At 43.8% G+C, this 26,258-nt stretch overlaps 3 protein-coding genes across 5 annotated transcripts; all 3 read right to left on the minus strand.

The window, feature by feature from the left end:
* Positions 1–995: 995 nt before the first annotated feature.
* On the minus strand, positions 996–4,368 carry LOC119323095 (serine/threonine-protein kinase AFC2-like). 2 transcript variants are annotated; one of them, XM_037596671.1, is made up of 12 exons: positions 4,156–4,368; positions 3,318–3,504; positions 3,199–3,225; positions 2,918–3,071; positions 2,766–2,814; positions 2,556–2,670; positions 2,289–2,380; positions 2,029–2,185; positions 1,875–1,939; positions 1,700–1,797; positions 1,502–1,604; positions 996–1,412 (listed from the first exon to the last, which is right to left on the minus strand). In XM_037596671.1, exons 1-12 carry the CDS (start codon positions 4,249–4,251, stop codon positions 1,263–1,265), a joined length of 1,293 nt encoding a protein of 430 aa, XP_037452568.1. In that variant the 5' UTR covers positions 4,252–4,368; the 3' UTR covers positions 996–1,262. The 2 variants fall into 2 exon arrangements, with proteins under 2 accessions (XP_037452568.1, XP_037452570.1); XM_037596673.1 differs by lacking the exons at positions 2,556–2,670; positions 2,766–2,814; positions 3,199–3,225; positions 3,318–3,504; positions 4,156–4,368.
* An 802-nt stretch (positions 4,369–5,170) lies between these two features.
* Positions 5,171–8,226, minus strand: LOC119323096 (rhodanese-like domain-containing protein 11, chloroplastic). Its single transcript, XM_037596674.1, has 10 exons — positions 8,060–8,226; positions 7,869–7,985; positions 7,545–7,652; positions 7,363–7,459; positions 6,975–7,014; positions 6,816–6,890; positions 6,202–6,289; positions 6,068–6,135; positions 5,672–5,744; positions 5,171–5,545 (listed from the first exon to the last, which is right to left on the minus strand). Exons 1-10 carry the CDS (start codon positions 8,174–8,176, stop codon positions 5,462–5,464), a joined length of 867 nt encoding a protein of 288 aa, XP_037452571.1. The 5' UTR covers positions 8,177–8,226; the 3' UTR covers positions 5,171–5,461.
* A 205-nt stretch (positions 8,227–8,431) lies between these two features.
* Positions 8,432–26,024, minus strand: LOC119323094 (protein GLE1-like). Of its 2 annotated transcripts, none has more exons than XM_037596669.1 (15): positions 25,859–26,024; positions 25,616–25,762; positions 25,392–25,532; positions 24,704–24,827; positions 23,627–23,775; positions 22,334–22,505; positions 21,818–22,013; positions 14,290–14,384; positions 14,018–14,088; positions 11,453–11,534; positions 10,877–10,972; positions 10,152–10,235; positions 9,669–9,797; positions 9,038–9,160; positions 8,432–8,949 (listed from the first exon to the last, which is right to left on the minus strand). In XM_037596669.1, coding segments are annotated over exons 1-15 (1,830 nt in total). In that variant the 5' UTR covers positions 25,861–26,024; the 3' UTR covers positions 8,432–8,730. The 2 variants fall into 2 exon arrangements, with proteins under 2 accessions (XP_037452566.1, XP_037452567.1); XM_037596670.1 differs by having other exon boundaries at positions 24,704–24,824; positions 25,859–26,022.
* Positions 26,025–26,258: the final 234 nt, after the last annotated feature.

Below are 26,258 nucleotides of genomic sequence, written 5' to 3' on the forward strand. Positions count from 1 at the left end.
GAGCTGGAGCTGCCATCCTTGTTGCGGTCGAGGAGCCGGGGCACCCATCTGATTAACTAGTTAACTTATTTAGGTGGTCGAAAGTCAGATCATCTAGGAGTAGTTTTTATTTATTTTGTCTTCTCCGGCCTGCTCTAGAGGGTCTCCAAAGGGTCCGGAAGAGCGAGATGCGGCGACTGCAAATTTAAGCAGCGGCAGGAGTAATTAACTGAGCTAATTCTTGGAAAATTTCTCGAATTTTTGTTCTCTGTGCTTCCGTTCCAAACAAGATCTATTAGCTCGTCCTCAATCGACTACATGTATCGTCGACATTTCTACCCATTAGCCATCCAGACATTGCCAGACTAGCGTGGCGTCCTGAGTGGCAGCCGACTATGCAATTACGTAGCTTGCAAAGTGTTCAACTAGCTGTTGCAAATTTTATACCCAAAAACAAAACAACATGCTGCAAATTTTATTGTGCAGCGGACTGCAGCCAGAAAACTCAACGGATTTCCATATGTTTCTCCATGTTGAATTTGTTGACAGCAAAAGTATGCCGACATTGACACGGCAGTTAAAGTCGCTGCAGTACAACAAGAGGTCCGAGGCATACAGATACATAGGTCACGTGACTCTAGGCCATAACCAAAGGCTACAAGGGTGCATTATTTGCTTCACCTTCACTTTTTTTATCAATCACAACGTAAGAGAAGCCATTTGACTTGTGGACAGCTACTCATTTACAAGCCATGAGAGTGATAGGAGGAGCCACCGGTGCAGATGAATCATCAACCTAGCACAGCAAGAACTGTATAAAACGCAGAAGGGTCACAATTATTTAGGTTTCATATCTAGGCTCCCTTTGGACTTACGCGGATTTTTACATATTTTTATTTGTAATAAGTTTGTGCTGCAGACTGGTGAAGTGAGTCGTATTTCTCTGCTGTCGATACATATTTTTATTTGAATTGCCCAATTTTATTCAAAACACAAAAGCTGAATGACTTCAAGAATTTCCAACAAAATTAGTGTTGCCATCAAAATATATTCATTGAGAGAATCTCATCCCGGTTACATACACATAAGTCAACATATGTACAGATAATGAGCACGTTACACAAGCAATGCAACGAGAAAAGCTACTGCTAAAATCCTATCTATTTAATTATTTCTTCCATTCCATGGAAGAGAGAATGGAATCTCTGCCATTCCATGAACACGACAAATGGAAGTCACGGCTCAAACATACAGGTTACAAGTTTGCTAGGATCTTGGGCACATCATCTTCTTCGCTCACTCCGCTCCGTCAAGAATGGATGCTCAAGGGCCTCCTGGGCCGTTAGGCGGCTTGCTGGATCATAACTCAGCAGCCCTTGCAAAAGATTGATGAAGTCCCCAGCAGAATGCTCAACGTTTTGCATCACCAGATTCTGCTTGCACAAAATCAGTCCGATTCATAAGCCAAACAAATCTAAAAATGGTCACAATTTGAACGGTAACAACAGGATATGGATAATACCTGAAGCCGAGGCAGCTTCATGACAGCTTTCATGCTTTCCCGTGAGGCACATCCTTCAGGCCAGTTTAAACGGCCCTTCCTCACATATTTCTCACCATGTCGACTACACAAAAGGAACAACAAAACACATAGTTTGAGTAATCCTCTCGCATGGCTGAAAGCTTATGACACTGGTATGGATCAAGGACTGCAACATACTCAGCCTTCTTGAGCATGTGATATGGCAACGGCCCAAGCACCCTCTCCATCATAGCAAGATGCTCCAAATTTTCATGGGTTTGAAACAGCGCCTCTCCCTGCAGTACCTCTGGTAACTCAAAAACTCCATCCTTGTGACTTCATAACAGATGCAAGTAAAGCCCCAATGACGTACCGTGCAGAGTTCAACTAGTATACACCCAACGCTCCAGATATCACATGGGTAACTCCATCCAAGTCCTGAACAACATCCACCATGGCAAATATAAATAACATACAACCGCAAACTGGCTGAAGGGAAGAGCCTTTGCACTGGACGAGAAAGATACCCAGGATAACTTCCGGAGCCCGATAATGCCTAGTAGAAACTACATAGGTCTGGTCCTGCTGATCATATGTTGTGCTGCCAAAATCAATAACCTTTATTGAACTGGACTTGGGCACACGTTTGTAGTAGGATCCCTCCTTCGGTGAACGGGATGAAACCTAGCAGTTATTAGCAAAGAAATTAGCACAAACAGCATACACAAAAAACTAAGTTGAATAATTTATAACTGCAAGGCCAAGTTAGCAAAAGAATAAAGTATACTTTGTAATCAGGAACTTTAATGTACTCCGGAGAAACAAGAAGAATGTTCTCGGGCTTTAAATCAGTGTGAATGAGGCGCAAATCATGCATAACTGCAACACACATTACAGAGAAGATAAATATTTGACAAAAGCACGTTAGATAATCCTAGCGATCATGATCAAATAATAAAGAAGCCATCAACAGATGACACCCTAAAATAATGGAATAATGATCTACAATAGCATACTACTGCAGGTATAAGGGGTAGCAGAAGTGTGCACACACATGCTAGACATTCCAACAGTTGTTTGGCAACCTCCCGAACTATGGCAACTGGGAATGAGCGGTAACTGTTTTTCCGCAGAAAATCATATAAGCTTGGCCCAAGCTTCTCACAGACCTGCCCACCATTCATTCAAATTCACCAATGTTTAAGCTCAGGGTTATCTCTTGTGGTTAGTTGATAACTCTGCCATAATCTAATGATGTACTTACAATACAGATATGGTTACGATAGTCAAACCAGTTCCGAATTTGAACACAACTGCAAAATAGACCAGCTTATATACAGGCAATCTTAACAAAGTAAATCACACAGGAATACAATATACACGGCAGGAATTGTGAAAGTGAAACTGAGGACTCACCTGGATCTGCTTTTTTCATATTTACAAAGCTGCTCGAGCATGCCAATTTCTATCATTGCAGCATCCCTGTACTTCTTAATTCCTCTGATGATCTTAATAGCAACCATTTCTTTCCGTTCCCTGTCCCAACATTCCAACACCTGACCAAAGGTACCTGATGTATTTGCAAACACATAATCAATTATGAGAACGTCCTGCCGACGTCAACAATAGCAGTGTGCGAGAAACGCCTTGAGAATTCCGACATATCAACAGATGTAAAGGCGGCTGTCCAAACTGACCTTCACCCATTTTTGCATTAATCCTATCTGCAGATATAGATACAAACCATAAGAAAAAAAATATGGAAAATGCTACTCAGTTCAGAAATAAACAAACAAACTTGTGAGAAGGTAATTACAGCGTGATGTGAGGTTGTCTCCCACAGCAAAAACATAATGTCCATCCTTGTCATCTTCTCTCAGAGGAGGGGTCGCAAAACGAAAAAGCCCTTGGGTCTCCTGGGAGAAAACAATACCACCGGAAGATAGCCCCATTGTCATAGCACTAATCACATTTGCGACTTCTTCCCCACACAGTTTTTTTAGCTGCACCAGAAAACAATTATAAAATATTAGGAATAAAGTTTGTAAAAGAAATTCCATTTTGCAACAACCAAATTCAGGAGATAAATTATGTTACAGACTGTAAAATATTTTACAATTGCTACAAAATATCTGCAGCAAGAACAAAACTAGAGGAATCTTATTGCGTTAGACTTAGTCATATCAAATCTTCAGGAAACAATCCAATACTTATAACCTACTTAAGCACCACAGATCATAATTTACAATAACAGGTCAACATAAATCAAGTCCAAACAATATAGTGGATCCCCGTTTGCTTTTTGATCGGATAGCATGCAAACCCTCATAAACGGATCCAAAGGGCGTGCCAATTATCGAAAAACTGGGGAATATATACCTAAAATTACTAATTTTTATACGGGCAAAAATTAAAGGATACTTCGGCCAACCCACGCCCTAATCCGAAAACAGAAGAAAAGTGCATGGCCAGGTTAGCAAAAGCACTCGAATCTAAGTAGAAACCAGGCTCTACTTAGGGAGATCTGCATACGCTACCTATCGAAACGATTGAAATCGACATCACAGCAACTACTAATCAACGCAAACAAGCCACTACCCTGCAGATCTGCAGGGTAAAAGGAAAAAAAAAACGCGTCCGGATCGAGGTTATACCTGAGGGATCTCGGGGCCGACATCCCAGCCAAGGCGCTGGCGCTTGCGCGGGCGGCGGTCGAGCGGCGCGTGCGGCATCTCGGCAAGGCACTCCATCGCTAGATCGGTCGACACTCTACCGAACGAAGCTCTCGAGACGAAGGCGGCGGTGCCAATTGGTTTGGTGTCCGGTGCGCAGGAACGAATTCCGTGAGTCTCTAACCCTAGCACCCGCAGTTTATGGCGAGAGGGGAAAGAGATTAGGTGGCTCGCGGTGACGGGCGAGGGGGCAACACGCCTACAGGCTGTGCCACTGACGGTTTCGGGCCAGGTCTGGTTTGCGGGCCAGAGCAGCCACCTGGCCCACACGTCCGCGATGTATCGGCGGAGGTGTGGGTAAGAGTTTAGGTGGGCGTGGTAGACGCGTCCCTCGCTAGGGGCGTGGACCGCTCGTTCCTCCGTCGCGGTGTGCTTTTGCCGATCGGATTCGTGCACGCAGTTTCGCTACCAAGCTATCCGTCCACTCCGAGTGACGCGTGGGACCAAATTCAGGTTGCCCCAGATGTCAGATGGATCAATCCTTGTGCTGTGTCCTTCCTTCTTGGTTTGGTAGTAGACCAAACAATTGAAGGACAAAACCATGAGCCGCACGCTCGTCCTCTGCAATTGGTTGGGTGTTTATTAAATCCACGAGAGGAAGCAGTTCACGCTCGTGAGTATGACATGTGGGCCAAAGGCTACGGTGGCCCACCGCTCTGTGACTACCTTCCAGAACACACTCTGCGGAGGAATTGGGAACATATATCTGCGGTTCGGACTTCTAACCCTAGTTGAGTTACGGAAAGGAATATCCGGCACCGAAACCCCCCGGTTTGGTTTTCTAACCCGAGTTGGAGGTGGGTTATGAAAAGGAATATTCCGCACCTAAATCCCCAGGGCATATTATCGGATTCCCCAATACAGCCAACCGCCAGCAAGAGACGGAAATATCACCTCCACACATGTGATATTTTTGAGACTCAAGATTTTCTCAACACAATTTTCAACTGGAGAATTCCACAAAATCATAATTATCCTGTGCGGCCTGAACTTCTGTAATTCATTCAGCCAGAAATGAGGCTCTAGATATTCATAAGTAGATACTTCTACGGTGAACGAAAAAAAAAAAAACTAGATACTTCTACGGAAGAACATTCCGTCTCTGTGTGCTATCATAGCAGGTCTGAGGAACGGCGGCAATTGTAATGGGTCTCTCTCAGGATGAACGCCCGAATTGCCACCTTCAAGTTTGCTTGAACACCACAACACCTTCCTTGTAATTGATCAGTTAATGAGGCTGTAATTGTTGAAGCAGAGGGCCAATACTTTGGGCACCGACGAACAGAGCATCTGCTAGCACAATTGCCCCAACCTGTGTGGTCCGAGGAAGAAGAAGAATGTTTCAAGATCTTTCCATTGCAGACAAAAGTGAAGTACTCCCTCCGCTCTTATATTAGTTTACGGAGGGAGTACATGGATATTTTTCAAAACGAATTACCAATCGGCCCGTGAAGAGCAGCCGATATCCCCATCCTTCCTTTGCAGCCTGTGCACGTTGCTGATCCGTCCAGCTGAAACCAAGTTGTCAAAAAAGATTCAGGATTAGCACCCTAGTGGATGTCATTTCACTAACAATGCTGAATACTTTTGTGGAATGCGGAAACATATTTGGATCATCTCAGAATGATTAGAAAACCAATTATCATGCTTATCTACATGTGTACTGTAATCTGATCGCCCAAATCTTAGGTTGGTGGCAAGGTCGTAGCTTGTATCTCACAGGAAAATCCTCAACCATAATACAAGGCCTTGGTGGCTTGGTGCACACATTTTGGTCAGGAAAATAACACCGTCACACTGACATTATCATAGGTGTTGAGGTCCTGGAACTTACCCAAAAAATTCAGAAACCCCACCGATACCAGCAAGCTTGAAAGGTTGGGAACCTTCCCGCTCAAAGTCCTATAAAGAGAAAAAAACATGAAATTAATATAACTCCCAAATAGCAGATCATACGATGACTCCTACCTCCTCTTCAGCAGCTTCCAATCCTCCTTGTACCCAGAATAAGTTTTCGAAACCAGCATTGTAAAGTTGCTCTGCGGCAGCAATTGATCTGCCAAAAAGTTTGGGGGATATCAAAACTGTCAGTCAAAAATCCACAACAGACGTTGAATCGCACATGTTCTACGATGGACGCTACAAAGATGTAGCAGTAGCACCAATATGACGGGCACATGCAACCGTAAATTACTAGCACTGCAAGTAGCGGCTTTCCAGTACAATGACTGAAACAGTGATATTTTTGTCCAAGATTTAGGTTGTTGAAATAGCATCTTGTGTGTGTGAGCAGCATGCCACACAAAGCTCAAGTTTAAGAAGTGGTATGCACTGCTGCCCAGGAAAATGGTAGACACCTTTTTTGTCACATGGTGAGTCCAAATACAGCAAAAAAAAAGTACTCCATAAAGAGAATAAGATGATTTAACTTCGACTAAGGCCAGCGAGGTGAAAAGGAATGAAAATATGTGTTGTCAGTGTGCCATGGAATACAAGTCCAGCATCAAAAAGTCAGAAAGTGAGCTAACAAGAAATGCAAATCCAACGTCAGAAACTGAGAAAGTAAGCTAACAAGCAATTACCTCAGTCCCTTCTGGCATACTAGGATGATATCTGTATCTTTTGAGAACTTCTCCTCGACCTGTTGTACAAAGTTCCTAGGAATTTGGTGCAAAGTCATTCAATCTAATTGGTTTTAAAATACAATTCACGAGAGGCCCAAGTTTAACTGTCAAGCGTACTTATTGAATGACATTGTTGAGCTGCCACTCCACCAGCCACCTATGCAAGAGTGATGAGAGTTCAGTCACACTTGAAGTCTACAACTACAAATGGTGGTACTATATGAGTCGACATATATTACAAATGATGGTATTCTATGAGTTGAAAATAAGTCAATCTATCTTGAAAGAAAAGGCATATTTTACATCTCGTGACTGTGTTTGATGCACTATTAGCTTGTTAGTCTCCAGTCAGGATTGTCTATACTGAAGGACCACTCCAGGTTATAATCTTCTATGGCAACTTATATGATGAAATAGTGCGAACAAAGTTGAACAAATGCCTTCAAGACAGTAGTGCAAGCAACAGTCAGATCCGACGATGTAGCCAGAACTCCGTTTAGCATACCGATCATAAAGTTAAATGCTTTCTTGCTGAGGCCATTCAAATCAGACGACGTATCCACATCGAATACAGGAACCCAGGTAGAACCTTTCACCCAGGCCTGCGATAGGAGCAAAGGACAGGGAAATCTGAGCATCCACGATTAACCAAGACCTCCACTAGAAATGGTTTTTAGTCCTACCAACCTTTTGACGCTCATTTGAAGGCCTAACATCCAGAAGGACCTTGTCCGTGAGTTTGAATGTATAGCCAGCTTCCCTTGGTGTAAGGGTCTTAATCTTCTGCTCCCTGATCTTCAGGCACAGCCGTACAAATAACAGCAATTCGGCATTTAGAGATTCATACATGCATCACATGGATGCCGAATTCAAACAACGAAACTTAAGCTAACAGCGCCGTTCCGAGATGAAAGTAACTTCAGAGGTTTGCACCACCGGTGACACTGTAGACGCGTAGTGTAAACGAAATGAGGAGTAGAAAGGCGCGAGAGTTGAGAGAGGTGAGCCCACCAGCGTCTCCCACCGCTTCCTGGCAGCGGCCATCTCCTTGGCCTGCCTCGTCTCCTCCTCCTCGCCCCCCTGCCCGCCTCCCACTGCCGCCCCCATCTTCACCACCCCACTCCATCGCTGCACGAACACAACCACCGGCAGCTCAGGGCACAGAAAGAGCACAGGAAAACGCAGGAGACAAGACCGCGTACCTTTGAAGGGAGCAGGCGAGGACGAAAGGAACGGGAACGGGAGGAGGAATGCGCCGCGGCGGCAGGGGAGGAGGCGCCGGCGACGCGGCGTGCGAGGCTGAGAGGTGGCGCTGCCATTTTCTTGCTTTCCTCTCAAACTTTTAGCCGTAGCTTTATCCCCATCTCGTAGTCGGCTCTGCAATTGGCCAAGGGGAGTGCAACTGCAGACCTTGTGGGGACAGGAGAACTGGACTGACGTTGAGGCCTGAAAGAGATGCATGGAAAGGGCGTGCACAGCTGCACTGAACATCATGGTGGTGCGACTAACAATAATTCATAAGCAAGATATGACATCTATATGATTTATCATGTGTTTAGTGCTACAAAAAATAATTTGATCAACGCAGATGAATTGCATTCAAAACAACGTTGACTTCAAACTGACAGAAGGTTTGCACCGCATAGTACAGACACACAGTACATACAACAAATCGCATGACCTCCACCAAGTGGCACTTGCATCCTAATTTAGTAACATGATCAAATCCATCCAACATAATCTTCAAGAAGATTTTAGGCTTCTCCATAAGTTATACCCACGCAGCTTACTCCCTCAGACAAAATAGATGCACCAACTGGTAACTGCTGCTGCTAATCATAGTTGTAGCTCCATGCCGATTCGATGTTAATCTTCACAAGAACATTTTCGATAGCAGCTGCTGGGCGAGGTACTGCCCTTCTGGCTCCTCCAGATAAATTTTGTCATTCAGATAATTTTGTAGATTATTGATAGCCTCTGGCTGAACTTTTGAGCCTTGTGCTTTCAAAGCTGGTATGAAATGCCGCGAAATTACATCTAGAATTTTCATGAACTGCGATCCATATTTCTTGTGAAGCGAAAAACCAGCCACCTAAAAAGAGCACAATCCTGGTTAGCTACAAGTCTGCATACACAGATAGTCAGACACAAGGCACACAAGTCCTGATGCAGATGTCTACCTTGAGGAAAGCATGAAGAGCAAAAGCAGTGGCTGGGATCGCTGGGAGAGTATTGAGGAACATTGCAAGCCATTTCCATCCCTCGGCTAAGCCATGTGGATGCCGCACACCTTTGATTTCTGTCTGTAGACAAAGTTATGCTGTCATATTTCTGCTCTATTACAAAATAACAGTCTGTTGAACACAAGTCTTCTATTCAAATAATAATGTGATAGCATACAAAATTCTGTCTCAAAATATAAGACCTTTTTTTAATGCTAAACTAGCCTACAAAAACGTCTTATACTCCCTCCGTTCGGAATTACTTGTCACAAAAATGGATGTATCTACAACTAAAATACATCTAGATACATTTGTTTTTTGGACGAGTAATTCCGAACGGAGGGAGTATTTTGAAACGGAGGTAGTACGTAATAACTTGTCAAGGTTCATCATATGTTGTAGTTGCATAAACCATGGCAAAACATAACTTATTATCACTATGCTGAAATTAAAAATAATGGATTGCGGTTAACAGGAAAACAGCCTATTATTGCGGAAAGGGCAGAACATAAAATACCGAGCAAATCTCAATCAGACTTAATTGATGCTTTTAGAAAACTGATTATATCTAGACAAGGACTATACACACCTGAATCATGGCAGCATACAGTTTGACGTATGCAACAACATTTACCAAATACTTCTCAGTGCTCTGAAGTTTTCCATCTTCTTCCTGGTAGCCAATAAGCCTGAAGTAATCTGTGTTTCGTGCTTGTGCCTAAGCAATTAAAGATCATGAAATGATCCAAAAATATGAGCCAAAAATATCAAAATAGTACATATTTTCAAACCATAAAATCAGGTGCATTCACAGTTTAAAAACATATACTCCCTCTGTAAACTAATATAAGAGCGTTTAGATAACTAAAATAGTGATCTAAACGCTCTTATATTAGTTTATGGAGGGAGTATATAACTCTGAGATTTGAAATATTGTATCTTTTGGGCACATGCTCTGAGAAATGGCAACACCAAAAACATAACGGCTTCTGTTTTTTCACCACCTCAAACTTAAGCAAGAAGATAAGAAAGCACAACAAATACTGAAAAGTTCAGTGACATCAAGACTTACATTCAAAGCATGCAGATGCTTTGGGACTGTGTACATGCAAACTTTGTTGAACTCAGCCAGAAGATAACCCATTGCATCTGGTACCTGAGTTACACACAGAATTAGAACTGATTGATTCTCATCATACTAGCGCTGCAGCAAAGAATGCACATATCTGAAGCCATATGAAATAGGGAAAAATTCATCTTGATAGCAATATGAGGATGCATAATTGCTTTTAAGACAGACAAATTGACAGCATATGTATGTTTATGACAGAGCATCTACAGTGGCCCTGTGTTTATCAGCACCATGTCGCACTTCTGTATCTGAGCTACTCAGAGACCATTTAAATTAGCATAAAATTAAATACAAAATAATTGTTCTCAGACCTCAGTTCCACACAACTCAAGCTGATATGTCATGCAAGGAAACCATATTTTCACCAAGACTACTTTAACTATCACAAGTTCAGAATAAGTCCTGGTAAACAAAACTGCAGCAATGTGCACTTGTGCCTACCAGAATATGTTACATGTACGGATGTACCAGACCTGCAAGAAAGAATTATCCACACATTATCTGTTCAGAAAGTTAACAGAATTTTCAGATTCACTTAACTATATAGTTATGTTGCCTGTTACATACTGAATTAACACCAACAAAATAGCAAATTGTAGTGATCAATCCACTCAGACTTGGTAATGACTAATGAGCAGTAACACTCCACAAAACGAAAAAGATACCTGATTAGTGACTAGTAGCATGACATATCCACAAGCAAAGGCCAATTTTCCAAAAGTCTTGTCCGTAGGATTCCGACTCTTGACTATTGAAATCATCTGTAAAGTAATATCAGGTAATTATTTAAGTGTACAATATTGAGAAAATGGGTCAATATGAATAGAAGTCACGTAATTTTCCACAATTGCTAGTTTCAATTCATGCATGGGTGCATAACTATGTTCAAAACAAAAAATAGCAGATACAGAAAACACACCATCTAGTACAAAGACAATGTGAATATAACAAATCAAGTAGTAATACCATGTTTCTCCCCAAAACAAAAGGTGTCACCATCAACGCACCAGCTAAAGTACATAACAAGAAAACCATGATTTGCTAATGATTCAGGTTCCTAAAGCAAGTGTTTAGGTTTTCATTTACATATATAACTCTACTAATACTTAAATAGAACCAATCCTGCCAATAGTGCACGCATGATCATTTTATAGGCCCATGGACTTGTTTGATAAGCCAGACATATATCATGATATTTTCTAAAAAGAAAATATAGCAGATAAATGTAGGCATGTAGCTACCTTGTCTGCAAATAAACGACAAGCGATTGGACGAGGACAATCTTGTCCATCTAAAGCTTTAATAAGCTCACTAGCCCTGGCTCTGCAAGGAACAATTAAGTAAGGATTCAAGTTAAATAAGAACTCATCAAATATTGACCTAACCAGCAACTAGTACGAACAAACTAACTACTCCCTTCCATCCATATTAATTGGCGCTGGTCTAGTACAAAACTAGTACAACTTTGTACTAGATCAGTGTCAATTAATATGGATCGGAGGGGGTTGTATTTGTATTTATCATGCACAAGCAATTGCGAAAGAAAAAAGACAAGGGAAAAAATAAAACAGAACTAACAACCTTGCAGGCATGCTGGTAAAACTGACAGCAACAGATGCTTAGAAGCAAGCATCCACAGCTTGAGTAGTAATTGAATGGTGCAAGCAAATGATGGACCATGCCTGATAAACATTAACTTGAATTGCTAATATGATGGTAAGGAATGCCAGGTTATTCTGGTGGCATGTTGATCCCATTATGGTACCTTATGTGGTCATACAAAACAGTGATGTAACCCGCTTCTCATTTCCCAAACCGTATGGAATCACTTCAGTATATACTTTATCTTTCCAAAGAACATAACACAATTCAGTCCCTCAATTTTCTATGAATAGCAATCCTTTCACCACTGGCAAGATTGAATCACTTCCAATGTGGCATTTATTTAGAACCATTGTGATTGTTTACAAAAAGGAAGGATTACCACTCGATTTAACTAGGGTATATAAATAACTAATTATTTACTGCATTTGATATTCCTCTTTCTATCACTCAACAACAGAAACGAGCATTTTTCTTGAAGAAACAAGTTATAGTAGTAAGTTTGCATATCAAGAGACAGCTACAACCTATGTTTATAAAGCGGTAAAGCGAAGCGAGGCGCTAGGGGGGCGCCTCACTGCTTAAGCGATAAAGCGTAAAGCGAGGCGACGCTTTACACAGACTCTGAACCTGATGGGCAGTATAATAGAGCACCATTTAGTGAGACATATATATGTTGATTCTAATCCACCAGTGAGCCCATATATTCTGATCCATCCACTAAGCAGTAAGCAACTAGCCAATTGCTATAAGAGAGGCAGTAGCACCTAACAGCAGAGGAGTTGTGCATAGCATAACACACAACAGAGCAGAAAAGGCTGGTGCAGATCTGAGGAAGCTGCTGCCAGAGGAGAGAGGAAAGAGCTGAAAGCCTGGATATTTGCACGCTCTGGTTTTGGTTCTCTCTCTTTCTTTCCCCTCCTGTAACTGTTTCACATGTGAGCCCAGCCCTGTTTCCCTGCCAGGAATCTCTGTACCCTGCCTGGCAAGTCTAAGGCGTCCTCTCTGCCTTAAAGCGCCAATCAGGACGCCTAAGCAGGCGCTTCAGACGCTTTAGTGTCTAAGGCGGACGCCTTAGACACATGTCTAAAGCGAGTTGGACGCTTTGAGCCTGGAGGGCGCTCTAACGCTTAAGCGTCGCTTAAGCGACGCTTTAGGGACGCTTTACAAACAGAGGCTACAACAACAACAACAACAACAACAACAAAGCCTTTAGTCCCAAGCAAGTTGGGGTAGGCTAGAGGTGAAACCCATAAGATCTCGCAACCAACTCATGGCTCTGGCACATGGATAGCAAGCTTCCATGCACCCCTGTCCATAGCTAGCTCTTCGGTGATACCCCAATCCTTCAGGTCTCTCTTAACGGACTCCTCTCATGTCAAATTCGGTCTACCCCGCCCTCTCTTGACATTCTCCGCACGCTTTAGCCATCCGCTATGCACTGGAGCTTCTGGAGGCCTGCGCTGGATATGCCCAAACCATCTCAGACGATGTTGGACAAGCTTCTCTTCAATTGGTGCTACCCCAACTCTATCTCGTATATCATCATTCCGGACTCGATCCTTCCTCGTGTGGCCACACATCCATCTCAACATACGCATCTCAACATACGCATATCAAGAGACAGCTGTTCCCACAATTTTAATCCAAAGTGGTATGAAAATATTTGTGAAGAGTACAAAGCATTGGAAATCCTCTATTCCTAAATAGTTGCAACCCACTATCTAATTTTCCTCTCCATTCAACAATGCCACATCATCAAGTCATGCATGTAGTCGTGTTCAAAAAAAGAAAAAGTCCTGCATGTAGTCATAAGTTACTTTTTTGCATTCATTATTCATGCAAAACATGCCAACTCATCAACTCATGCATGTCTTCTTCTTACGAACTTAGTCATGCAAAATGCTTTTACATTAGTTTTAGTTTATTTGGCACTAATTTATGCATTTAAGAGAGGATTCCTGCAGCAACACGCGAGGTATTGTCTAGTAACTTTAACCTTGATGCCTTACTTCATGTATTATGGTTGTCAATTCTTAAAAATATGGCATCAATGTGGAATTATGGATGGTTCTTCAATTTCCGACAGCCCTTGACAAGTTAGTTCCAAGTCATCACAATGGTAGCTTTCTTGTATATTAAGTGTCCTTATCTGAACTGAGCTCTAGCATTTAAGGAGTTGTATTTGTTAGTTGTATACTCACTTGACACTGTCAGTAGTTGGCATAAGTTTACTAATAGACTTTCCAATTTGTCGGTCATATCGCCTATACTCCTGCACAATATAACATGGTATCAGTCAAATACAGCCATACATACAGGTAAGCAGCATGCTAAATATAGGTCAGGGACTAACATATGGCGGTACAATGGAAACCCGGGAAGGGTTGACAGATCAGAATTAGCAAATCAACCAGTTGCAGCAAGTTGTTTAAAATTGCAATTCAAGACAAAGATCCTTCAGAGAAAATAAGACCTTGCTGAGGTAAATGTTTGATGGCACTTGGTCATGTAATGCGCGCCTCCGTGATTCCGCTTCTAATGCAGACCTGTCAGCATAAATTTTGATTCCTGGAATAAATAAGGTTAATTAATTAATCACAATCCCAATAAATCAAGCTACAGCAGATACAAAATTGATTTTTTTTCCTCGAATGAGGGAAAACACCTCACCCCACTTAACGATGTATACATCTAGTGTTGAACCGGTATGGGCCCTAGCCCATCAAGATCTGTCTCTTGGGCCCAAGCCCATGAGAGGTGCTGACCTAGAAGAGGAGCCCCTCTTCCCCCTGCCCCAGACAGAGCCGCCACATCCAAGACACACACTCACGCAGGCAACAAGACAGGAGGGGAGGCGCTGTGTGAAGGTACCCTTCTCCCGATTCAACATGGTATCGAGCCAGGCGACGAAGGTGGCGGCGTAGTCCCTCGCTGGAGAGGCGGCGGTGGGGCCCAGCGGGGTCAGGCGAGAAAGGAGGCTCGTGCGTGCGTGAGGCGGCGGGTCTGTTGTGGTGCGCGCGGCGGCGGCTGGGCTGGGCTCGAGGAGCTGCAACGCGGCCGGGAGGGAGCTGCTTCCTCTTGTCCTGCTTCGTGTCCCTGGGGTGGCTAGCTGCGAAGGGGGCGGCCGAGGAGGGCTGCTGCGGGCTGTGCAGGCGGCTGCGGCGGGAAGAAGAGGAGGAGGAGGAAGAAGGCGGCAGCGGATTTGGGCTGCGTGCGAGTCAGGCTGAGGCGGGGAGCTGCTGCTGTTGGTGCTGCTGAACAGAGGAGGATCTGCAGCAGCTGCTGCTGCCTTGTGCTGTTCCTGGGAGCTTGCTGAGCTGCTGGTGCTTTTCGGCTGCTTCTTGGTGCTGCGGCAGAGGAAGAAAGAGTGGTTGCCTGCTGGACTGCTCGTTCTGGAACAGGAAGAGCCTTGGCTGGACCGCTTGTGTACTTTACAGAGATTTTTTTTTCTCTGTGGACTTGCTGTTGTGAGCTTGGTGTTGTGGTGGTGGTGGTGGTGCTCCTTGGAAAAAAAGACTCTCCGAGGCTGAGTTTTGCTGTTGCTGCTCATCCCGCCAAACGATGGCTGAACCAACTGGTCTTGCCGAGGCTTTGGAGAAGCTCGCTAAGATCCTCGCGGAGTCCAACTCTGGGGCCATCGTTCCTCGACAGGAAGTGGCTCAAAAGCTTGAAATGTCGCCCCTGGACATGAAGCTAGAGGGGGCAACAAATTATTTGAGCTGGTCCAGAAGGGCTTTGTGGGCTGTGGAGCAGAAGGAGCTTGATGGATATTTGTTGGGCACCGTTGTAGAACCAAGGGACACGAGTAGTGCAGAGGGCAAGAGGTGGAAGGTCATCCACTCTGTACTTATGGTGTGGTTGTTGAACTCCGTGGTGCCCTCCATTGGACGCTCTGTGGAGGGGCTATCCTCACCTGCTGAGATATGGAAGATTCTGTCCACTCAATACTCTGGCAAGGGCAATGTCATGCTCATTGCTCAGATTGAGGACAAGATTAGGTTGCTGCGTCAAGATGATGGCATGTCAGTGATGACATACGTGGCAGAACTGCAGGCTCTGTGGGCTGACCAGGATAACTATGATCCCTTGGAACTCTATGATGCGGCTTCAATAGAGTCAGGCCATAAGTGGATGGCACGCAGGCGTGTGCTGAAATTTTTGGCTGGCCTCAAAGGTTGCTTTGATGGCAGGAAGGCTTCCCTGTTGCACCAACCTAGTCTGCCTACCATTCCTGAGGCTATTGCAGCGATGACTCAAGAGGAGGTGCGCCTATCCCTTGAGCATGCAGCCATGAAGGTTGTGCCAGCTTCGACATCTGCAGTCACTGAGCGCATGGAGTGGGGAGATCCCACCAAATGTCATATCTGTGGGGAGGTAGGTCACTGGAAGAGAGAATGTCCAACTCGTGGCAGAGGCAGGGGATATAACAGAGGGGGAGCAGGCAGAGGTAGAAGTGCTCGAGGCAGAGGTGGATACTCAGAGACCTCATGGAGCCAGGCTTCTAGAGGTAGAGGTGGCTACTCAGGACACTCAGGGGGTCAGCGGGCTCACATGGCCGTTGCAGGAGACACTGGGACGTCCAAAGGCAAAGATGTAGATGATGTTGCCTATGGAGACTTTGCTCACTGGGCCTCCACTGATGAAGGTAATCCGGAAAGAGCATCTCTTGCTACTAATGAGAGTGCTCCAGAGTGGGTTCTTGACTCTGGAGCATCTAAGCATGTTGCTAGTAACTCATGTGTGTTCGAATCTTACACTAAGCATCCTCCCTCTCACACGGGCACTATACAAACGGCTGATGGCACAAAACAACCAGTCATCGGGGTTGGTACAGTAAAGTGTACTCCGACCATTTCCCTATCGTCAGTTTTACATGTGCCAGCCTTTCCTGTCAATTTGGTCTCTTTCAGTGCACTCATTGATCAAATGGACTGTCGTGTGATCCTTGACAAGTTCGGTTGCTTGATTCAGGAGCGACAGACGAGCCAGACGGTTGGGACTGGCACCAGGCGTAGGGGGCTCTGGTACATGGACCAGGAGGTGCAGCCGGACTTGGTGTGTGCTGTGACCATGGAGGATAAGGAGAAGCAGGCGATGATCCATCATTGTAGGATGGGGCATGTATCTTTTGATAAGATGAGTAGAATATTTCCGGATGTTATGTGTGGCATAGGCAAAGGCAAGCTGACATGCGATGCTTGTGAATATGCAAAACACACACGGGCCTCATATGTGAGTAAGGGGCTCAGGAGCATATCTCCTTTTATGCTTATTCATTCGGATGTATGGACTAGCCCAGTGGTGTCAATGAATGGGAAGAAGTATTTTGCTACCTTTATTGACTGCTATTCTCGCATGACTTGGATTTACTTGATGCGTCACAAGGATGAGGTGTTTAGCTGTTTTCAGAACTTCCATGCTCTTGTAAAGAACCAGTTTCAGGTACAGGTCAAGGTGCTCAGGACGGACAATGGAACGGAGTATGTGAACAACATTTTTGGGGCTTTCATGGCTGACCATGGGATTCTTCATCAAACTTCATGTCCGGACACCCCCCCTCAGAATGGAGTGGCCGAACGGAAGAATCGTCATGTTCTTGAGGTTGCTCGGTCGTTGATGTTTACCATGAATGTGCCTAAGTTCTTGTGGGATGATGCAGTTATGACAGCCACATACTTGATCAACCGAACACCTTCCAGGATACTTGGCATGAAATCTCCGTCTGAGTTGATCATTGGAGATAATAAGTTTGTTGTTCCCCCAAAGTTGTTTGGCAGTACCTGCTTTGTTCGTGATCACCGACCATCTGTTGGCAAGCTTGATTCTCGGGCAGTGAAGTGTGTCTTTCTGGGATACTCGTCTAGTCAGCAGGGGTATAAATGTTGGTGTCCCTCTGAAAAACGCAGGTTTGTAAGTATGGACGTTACATTCAGGGAGTCTGAGCCATTCTATGGTGAGCCGACTGATCTCAGTCTGTTGTTTGCAGAGCTTGACCACCTACACCCTGTGCATGATGGTCAAGAGGGGGAGAAGGATGTGTCTCATACTCACGGTGATCCTGTGGACATTAACACTGATAATGATGTGCAGGCTCAGGTTCAACCAATAGTGGGTACAATTCCGGTTAGTACCATCACTGATCATGATGTGCGGGCTCATGCCGAGCCAACTGTCGATACACTTAAGATTGGTGCTCTCCAGGTTCCTGTTCGGGATCGATGGCAGACGAATACCCTGGTGTACTCTCGGCGGCAACCACAAGTGAAGGGGGAGCAGCAAGGCAGGGAGGCAAGAGTGCAGGGGGAGCAGCAAGGCAGGGAGGCAAGAGTGCAGGGGGAGCAGCAAGGCAGTGAGGCAAGAGTGCAGGGGGAGCAGCAAAGCAGTGAGGCAAGCTCATCTGACACAGTGGAGCTGCCCATTGCATTGCGAAAACCTACACGTGAAGCGGCAAGGAAGGGTGAGGTAGCAAGGAAGGCTCTGCCAAAGGATGATGCTTGTGATGACCTTGATATTGGCAATTTTGTGTCTTACAAGGCTTTGTCACCTTCATATAAGGCGTTTGTTGCCTCTCTGCAAACTGTGTCTATCCCTAGGGATTGGAAGGCTGCAAAGCAAGATCCGAAGTGGCGTGAATCGATGATAGAGGAGTTAGAAGCATTGAAAAAAAACAAGACATGGGTGCTAACCACATTGCCGGCAGGAAAGAAAGCAGTGAGTTGTAAGTGGATTTTTACTGTGAAGCAGAATCCTGAGGGCAAGGTGGAACGGTATAAGGCTAGATTGGTTGCCAGAGGATATAGTCAAACTTATGGAATTGACTATGATGAGACATTTGCTCCAGTTGCAAAGATGAACACGGTACGGGTATTGGTCTCGTGTGCTGCAAACTTTGGGTGGAAATTGCACCAGTTAGATGTCAAGAATGCCTTCTTACATGGTGACTTGAAAGAAGAGGTATACATGGAGATACCGCCAGGTTTTGGCACAGAACAGACTACGAGGAAGGTATGCAGGCTGAAGAAATCCTTGTATGGTCTGAAGCAATCGCCGAGGGCATGGTTTGATAGGTTCAGACGAGCTGTTTGGAATATGGGGTATGGCCAATGTAATGGTGACCACACGGTGTTTTATAGACACACTAATAAGAAGATCACCATTGTTGCAGTGTATGTTGATGATATCATCATCACTGGAGATGATGAGGAGGAAATAAAGAGAGTGAAGGGGTGTCTGAGCAAGGAGTTTGAGGTAAAAGACTTAGGAAATCTAAAGTACTTCCTTGGCATAGAAGTGGCCCGGACAGAGAAGGGAATATCTTTGTGCCAACGAAAATACACCTTGGATCTTTTGAGTGACATGGGCATGATGGGATGTCGTGCAGCCCCTACTCCAATTGAACAAAATCATCAAGTAACAGCACAATCAGGTGAGCTAGTGAATAAGGAAGATTATCAGAAGCTGGTTGGGAGGTTATTGTACTTGTGTCATACTAGGCCTGACATTACGTATGCCGTGGGGGTGGTGAGCAGATACATGCATGAACCAAGGAGAGGGCATCTTGATATTGTTCACAGAATCCTGAGATACTTGAAGGGGACTCCGGGTAAAGGGTTGTGGTTTGCGAAGAGTGGACATCTAGAGGTGGATGGCTATAGTGACTCTGATTGGGCTAGCTGTCAAGATGATAGACGATCAACTTCAGGTTACTGTGTGTTTGTGGGAGGAAATTTGGTGTCATGGAGAAGCAAGAAACAGAATGTTGTGTCTAGATCAACAGCAGAAGCTGAATATAGAGCATTATCTCAAGGATTGTGTGATATGCTCTGGGTGAAGCACCTACTATGCGAGTTGAAACTCTTGAGGAAGGGACCCTTAAGGGTGTGGTGTGACAATCAGTCAGCTATAGCCATTGCTAATAACCCAGTTCAACATGATAGGACGAAGCATGTGGAAATTGATCGCTTCTTCATTAAAGAGAAACTTGATGCTGGGATCATCAGCCTTACTCATGTCAGCTCTGGGCAGCAGTTTGCAGATTGCTTGACAAAGGGACTGGGAACAAAGGACTGTAACTTGGCGTGTGACAAGATGGGGATGATAGATATCTACCACCCATCTTGAGGGGGCGTGTTGAACCGGTATGGGCCCTAGCCCATCAAGATCTGTCTCTTGGGCCCAAGCCCATGAGAGGTGCTGACCTAGAAGAGGAGCCCCTCTTCCCCCTGCCCCAGACAGAGCCGCCACATCCAAGACACACACTCACGCAGGCAACAAGACAGGAGGGGAGGCGCTGTGTGAAGGTACCCTTCTCCCGATTCAACATCTAGGTACATCCATTTCTGCGACAAGTAATTCCGGGCGGAGGGAGTAGTAGGAAACCAACGGTTGATAGATAGCAAACTTGATATAGAAATAGAATATTATTGGTAAACTGTGAATACATCACGGTGCAAATACAGATGTTTTATTTCCCTGTTTGTGCTCAAAGAGCATGATATGTGTTTCATGCAAGCACTGGACAATCCTTAGCATGGTTCCCAGAATCCAACACACAGAATTTTAGGAGTAAATAATGCCCTCAGTACAACAACTTGGCTTGCAGGGCGCTTTAGTTCAAGATCTCACAAAACACTTGTTTGGCACCCTGGACTTAGCTTGTGGGGTGCATACAGTTCAAACAACGCAACCACAGTGTATAGTGCCGATCTGGCTTGCGGGGCGTTGCCTCCAAAATCCACCTCACTTCCGAATCCATCGTCCTTCCCTTGTGCCTCATCGCCTCCATTCCTCGCCCGAACCTAGGGAACTGCAGCAGCTGCCTCCAAGAACAGGTCATTTGGAGCTGCCATGGGCTCATCATCGGCCACACGATGTTGAGGATGAAACCGTATCGGAAGCTGGTGGATAGCCCAGACTGCAAGCAAAGGGGTAGTGAAAGTGTACACTTTGTTGACGACAGGAAACTTCGACAAGGACTACTACCAATGCCTGAACCACAACCCAACTTGAAAAATGCACTAGAGATCACGGGATGCCGAGCAGTCACCGCTGTATCATTAGTTCATTACCTGCCTCGAGTACGTCAGACCAATTGGATACATGGACGCGATTATGAGGTTTCTAAAGTTCCGCACGCGCCAGGGGTGGGGTGGGAGGGGGGGTCTGCAAAAATTATGGAGGATAGGAGCTGTGTGGGCTTGTCATGCCCGGTGCACGTGTGACTCTGTCCACGCACTTTCCATGTGGGATGGCCATGTCCGCTGTATAAGCGCCATGCCATCATGTGGACCTTACATGCTCCCACAAGCAAAGTTACGGGTCCGGAACGAGCATTATGCAATTTGTTGTACTGCACCGTTATTTACTGGAATTTTTTAATAAGACAAAAGCTTTCACATTGACAATTTCTGAAGAATATAAGAAATAATATCTGCAAAAAGTGTGTATCTCCACCCAGGTTGATTCAAATCCAGTATTCTCTCTTTTTTACCTACTTCAGAAGGTTATGAAATAATTTTATAAATATACACACGACATGGTGTCGAACATGCTAATATAAGTATACTTGCAATCTTTGGTGAAATATGACTCCATGCAGCATACACACGACAAACAAATTCTGTATCCTTGGATAGCATGCTATTAACTACTCTGCCCTGTACTAGTTTGTTATGTTTGTATCAAATTTTGCAAGTGTACATGCTATGCCTGGATGAATATTCATGAATATCTTTTCAACTTATTACACAACTAACTGAAATGAACCAAAAGGAGACATTATTGGCTCAATTAACCCGGTTTGAGAAAACCCACTTAAACAACTTATGCAAGCGCTAACTGCACTTTAAGTGCACAAAACGACATAAAATATGGAGTTCAGAGAATTCACAAGCAAGCATTTGCACGTATTTTCACTAAGAGGAAAAACATAGCTACAAGAGTTTAGAGGTAACTGTAAAAGTATTGACTTTGCAAATCGGTTATATAGAAGTGAAACACACCTGGTAATTCTGATTTGATTTCAGTACTGGTTGCCATTGTTGCATGGGCAACACTGTTCTGAGAAATTTGGCTAGATGTGGAAACTGCTTCTGCCCTCGATTTAGCAGCTTCCTTTTCTACAGCTTCCTTTTGAGCAGCTTCATATGCTGCTTTCTGTGCATCAGCTGCTAATTTTGCAGTTGCCTTCTGCCTGGCCTGCATCATCATTCATGAACTTTCAGGTTAAGTGCACAAGCATTTTACTGACTAGAAGTTAAGTGAAGAAAAAAAAGTTTCCTGAAATAACAGTTAGTGATATAAAAACTGAGGAAAAAACAGAATACCTAACTGGAGGAAAAAAGTAATAACAACCAACAAAATATCACAGCAAAACCTGATGAAACTCAACAATCTACTTTGATCGATACAAAACAACCCACTCCACACCAAATGTTACAGAAATGGACTAGGGACACAAATACCACGTCATGTGTATAAAAACAGACCAGGTGACCGACAAATCTGGGCAAACAAACCTCTGCTTCTTGTCTGGCCCTTTCCTGTTTTATTTTTTCTTCCTTCATAGATTGCTCCCTTCTTTTAGCTTCTTCAACAGCTGCATCATCTCTTATTCTACGTTCCACAATCTGGGATTTTTGTTCATGATCCCTTTGGACCATAGATAAGTGTTTATCGAGTACTTCTGCACTACAAGAAGCAGTAAGGTAACATGATAATGAGTCTTAACAAAAGATTGTACTCCCTCCGTTCGGAATTACTTGTCTCGGAAATGGATGTATCTAGACGTATTTTAGTTCTAGATACATTCATTTTCGAGACAAGTAATTCCGAACGGAGGGAGTAATAGATTAAAAGTGTTACAACATACATGATGTGACAATGTGAGTCTCTGACTCAGAAGTCACAAAGGAAGACAGTCTATATACAAACCCTATCAAGAAACGTTTCATTATAGTTAACGGCTCAATGGTATCATTATACTTCGCAGATTGTCCCGAAGACCAAAGGTTATCTTTGTTAAAAACATAAAACTCTGAAGAATGAATTGAAATGCTAGGCTTTAAATGGTACAATTGTCAGATATTGTAACAATAATGCACAGAACTAGAACATTAATACAATCATATAATTTGCAGTTTAACAGAACATACTCATGAAACAAGCAGGGAAATGGCATTCTTATAAAGAAAAGGAGATACTTGGGACAAAAGATGTCATCATATCGGGTCCCCAATAGAAGATCTCTTGGGGTGCTAAGATATAAATATGGTACCAAAGCGAACAGATTACATAACCAAACACTTGTTTTCAAGAGTCAAGAACCTTAGGTCCCGTACTCTCATCATTTAGCCAAACTCCGCATTGCAAGCATACCAGCATAGAGTGTATTCATATTATTATGCATGACACAGCTCAACTAATTGTAACTTGTAAGCAAGAAAAGGCAAACTCATTATGCAAATTAGTTCGCACTTGAACATTGAAACCTAGAACTTCTACAAAAATCACTCCTTGCTCACATAAGCAGCATACTTAAAGAAATTATAATCCGAGATGTTGCGTATGCTGGAGAAACACCAAACAGAGAATTAAACTAATAGGCTAGCGGTAGATTGCTATGTGCCAAAAGTCACCAGTAACCTATCATCAAGATTAATGCTGGACTAGTATGAGAATTCCATTTGCATCTTAAATCTCAAATATTACTAACCAAAGATCCAGTAAAATATAAAAAAGTTGTGATTCTAAAAAACTGCAATATAGTTTCAGAGGCACTAGAAATAAAATAAAAAAATAGAAGTGCGTACATTTTTCTCTGGAATTGGACATCTAGCCTTCTATCTATCTCCTTTCGTGATTCTGCATATTTCTGAAGTCGAGCAAATGATGTGATTGTTCTCTGGATTTCGTTTTGGTGGCATACCTCCAATGAAGATAACTTGCTTCTAACTTCCTCCTGAAGATCAAACAGCATGAGTGAAGAAAACAAACTATTTAAAGTATCAAATAAGGGTTGTGCCACAATACATCGTGGTCAAAGCATGACAATGACACTGTTCAGAAAATATTTAAATAATTAAATTCAACAAAGTTTCATAATGAATATTGTTCGATCAGCAAAGTGAAGTGTCATCACAGAAATACATGTCTACTACAATGTGTCTTTATACTTTGTGTACTATTATCACATCAAACGTGTCATAGCTTAAGAAATGACATTTTTGTTAAAAATCCTGGAGAAATCCATGCTCCACTATCCAGCTATAATCCAAGATCGAAAGAAAACCACCCAACAGAAAAGACAATAAGTGAATGTAGAATAGGTATATCAACATTTACCGAGATGCAATAATAAGAAATTTACTTCATTGGGGTCCCTGTTATTTCACTCCCTGGATCGTAATATTCATTGTGCTGATCTTTCATGTGTTCAAAAATTTTCACGTCAAGTTACCAACTAACAAGAGTACCCTTGTTTTTTTCGGTTCCTGCACTGCGCAAAGTTTTTTCTTGGTTCCTGGATCGTAATCTTCATTGTGCAGAACTTTCATGTCTCATTATGCAAATTATGTTCAAAATCTAGAGGTGCGTTCCATCAATTGCCAGTATAGCATGTCCAGTACGCTTAAACAGAACCAAGAAGCTTGAAAAGATGTGAAGTTCTCACATGCCCCGAACACTTAAAAGGCAGTTGTAATACACAAACCTTTGCAGGAAAAAACATCCGGCGCGGTATAACTAACAGTTACCCTAAAATGCAATGAGGAAAAATGACAAAAATGCAATGTGCTCTACTACTGATAGATAAGGTAAAATCATGGAAACATCACTAGCATACTGTGTTTATTAGAGAGGAACAACAGAGTACAACTTCTGGTACACACTTGAATTTTGAGATAATGATCGCGTTCCAGCTCAAGCAGAATGCTTTTCTCTAGGCTCCTTTTCTCCATCAGGTGGTATGATGTACTGCAGCTATCTAATTCATCCCCTGATTCTTCAAAGCTGCTAGGAATAAACAAATGAGATAACTTAGCTCAGTATGTGGTAAATGAACTGTGATGTGCTTATTTTTAAGCTGTTGCAGATAAGAATTCCCAAAAGTTCATTGCTCTTCTTTGTAAATAAAATTAAATGTGGATAAATCAGGTTGACTAATGACTGTCCTCTCACAATCCATCTAATGTGTTCTGCAATGAGAAGTTATAGAATGATTGAAAAATAGGCAGGTAACCAAAAACTCAGTTTCCAAAAGCAGTTCAACACCACAAGGTTATCATAATCCACCTCAGTGTCAAACGAGCGGTAGAATACATGGCATGCATATACTCATGATGCAGACTCCTATAATTCTGCAGAGCAAACAAGAAAAAAATGCTGCAGACATAGTCAATGGCTCAATGGTACCATTATACTTTGCAGGTTGGCCTAATAAGACCAAAGGCTATCTTCAGCTTACGAGATGTCAGGCGGTCCAATTCACGTGATATTGACAAATTATGGCACACAAATTTCATGAGAAAAAATGAAAAATGCAACTGCAGGAACCAAATTGCAGTGTCAAACTCTCACCTGCATTCGAGATCATTACATGAGAACCTGGCTCCGGTCACAAGAGCCCGGGCATCCTCATTATCGTCTTCCTCCTCCGTGTCGTCTTCCTCCTCAATCCGCATCACAAAGGCCTTCTTCCTTGCGCTGCCACCGCCAGCCCTAAATAGACCAAAAAATAAAAGCAGAGTCAAATTCATCGGCAAATCAAACGAGCCTAAAATTGCAATAGAGATGCGACATACCACTCCGGCTGCTGCTTGAGGGGCGTGGGGGGCGCGGCGCGGCGGGTGGCTTCGAGTGCGTCGAGCTCGGTGAGGACGTCGCCGAGGGTCCAGCTCGGGCGGGGGTCGAGCGCCCTGGGGCATCGCAGCTCCAGGCGCGCGTACGCCCTGCGAGGAGGTGGGCAGGGGAGGCAAGGTCAGTCTCGAGGAACACCGGCCAGATGGAGGCAGCGGGGGTGCGAAAAACGGCGATGCGGGGGTTACATGGCGGTCGTCGGCGGCGAGGCAGCGCTCGACCTCTAAGCGCACGCGCCCTGCCCGGCCGAAACTTGACGAGGTGCCGCGCGACGGAGGTGGGCGGCGGGCGGCGGCCCTGGCGCCCAGGTGCGGTCGATTCAGCAAGGCGTTTGAAAAGAGAGAAGGCACCGATTGGTGAAACTAGTAAGCGTGCACGTGCAACACACGTTTTATAATCCACAATAGAAATATCTTTGAATTTTGTTAGTTATTCTTTTAGCGAGTTTTTTTTCTAACCGTGCCACTTAAATATGTCCCATGCGCAATGATGTGAGCGAGTGTAACATATATCTTCACATAAAATTCATGACCACATAAACATATTATAATTAGTTATAAACATACTTAAGAAACAAGTAAGCAACAT

Source organism: Triticum dicoccoides, chromosome 6B, assembly GCF_002162155.2.
Source record: "Triticum dicoccoides isolate Atlit2015 ecotype Zavitan chromosome 6B, WEW_v2.0, whole genome shotgun sequence".
NCBI classification, from domain to species: domain Eukaryota; kingdom Viridiplantae; phylum Streptophyta; class Magnoliopsida; order Poales; family Poaceae; genus Triticum; species Triticum dicoccoides.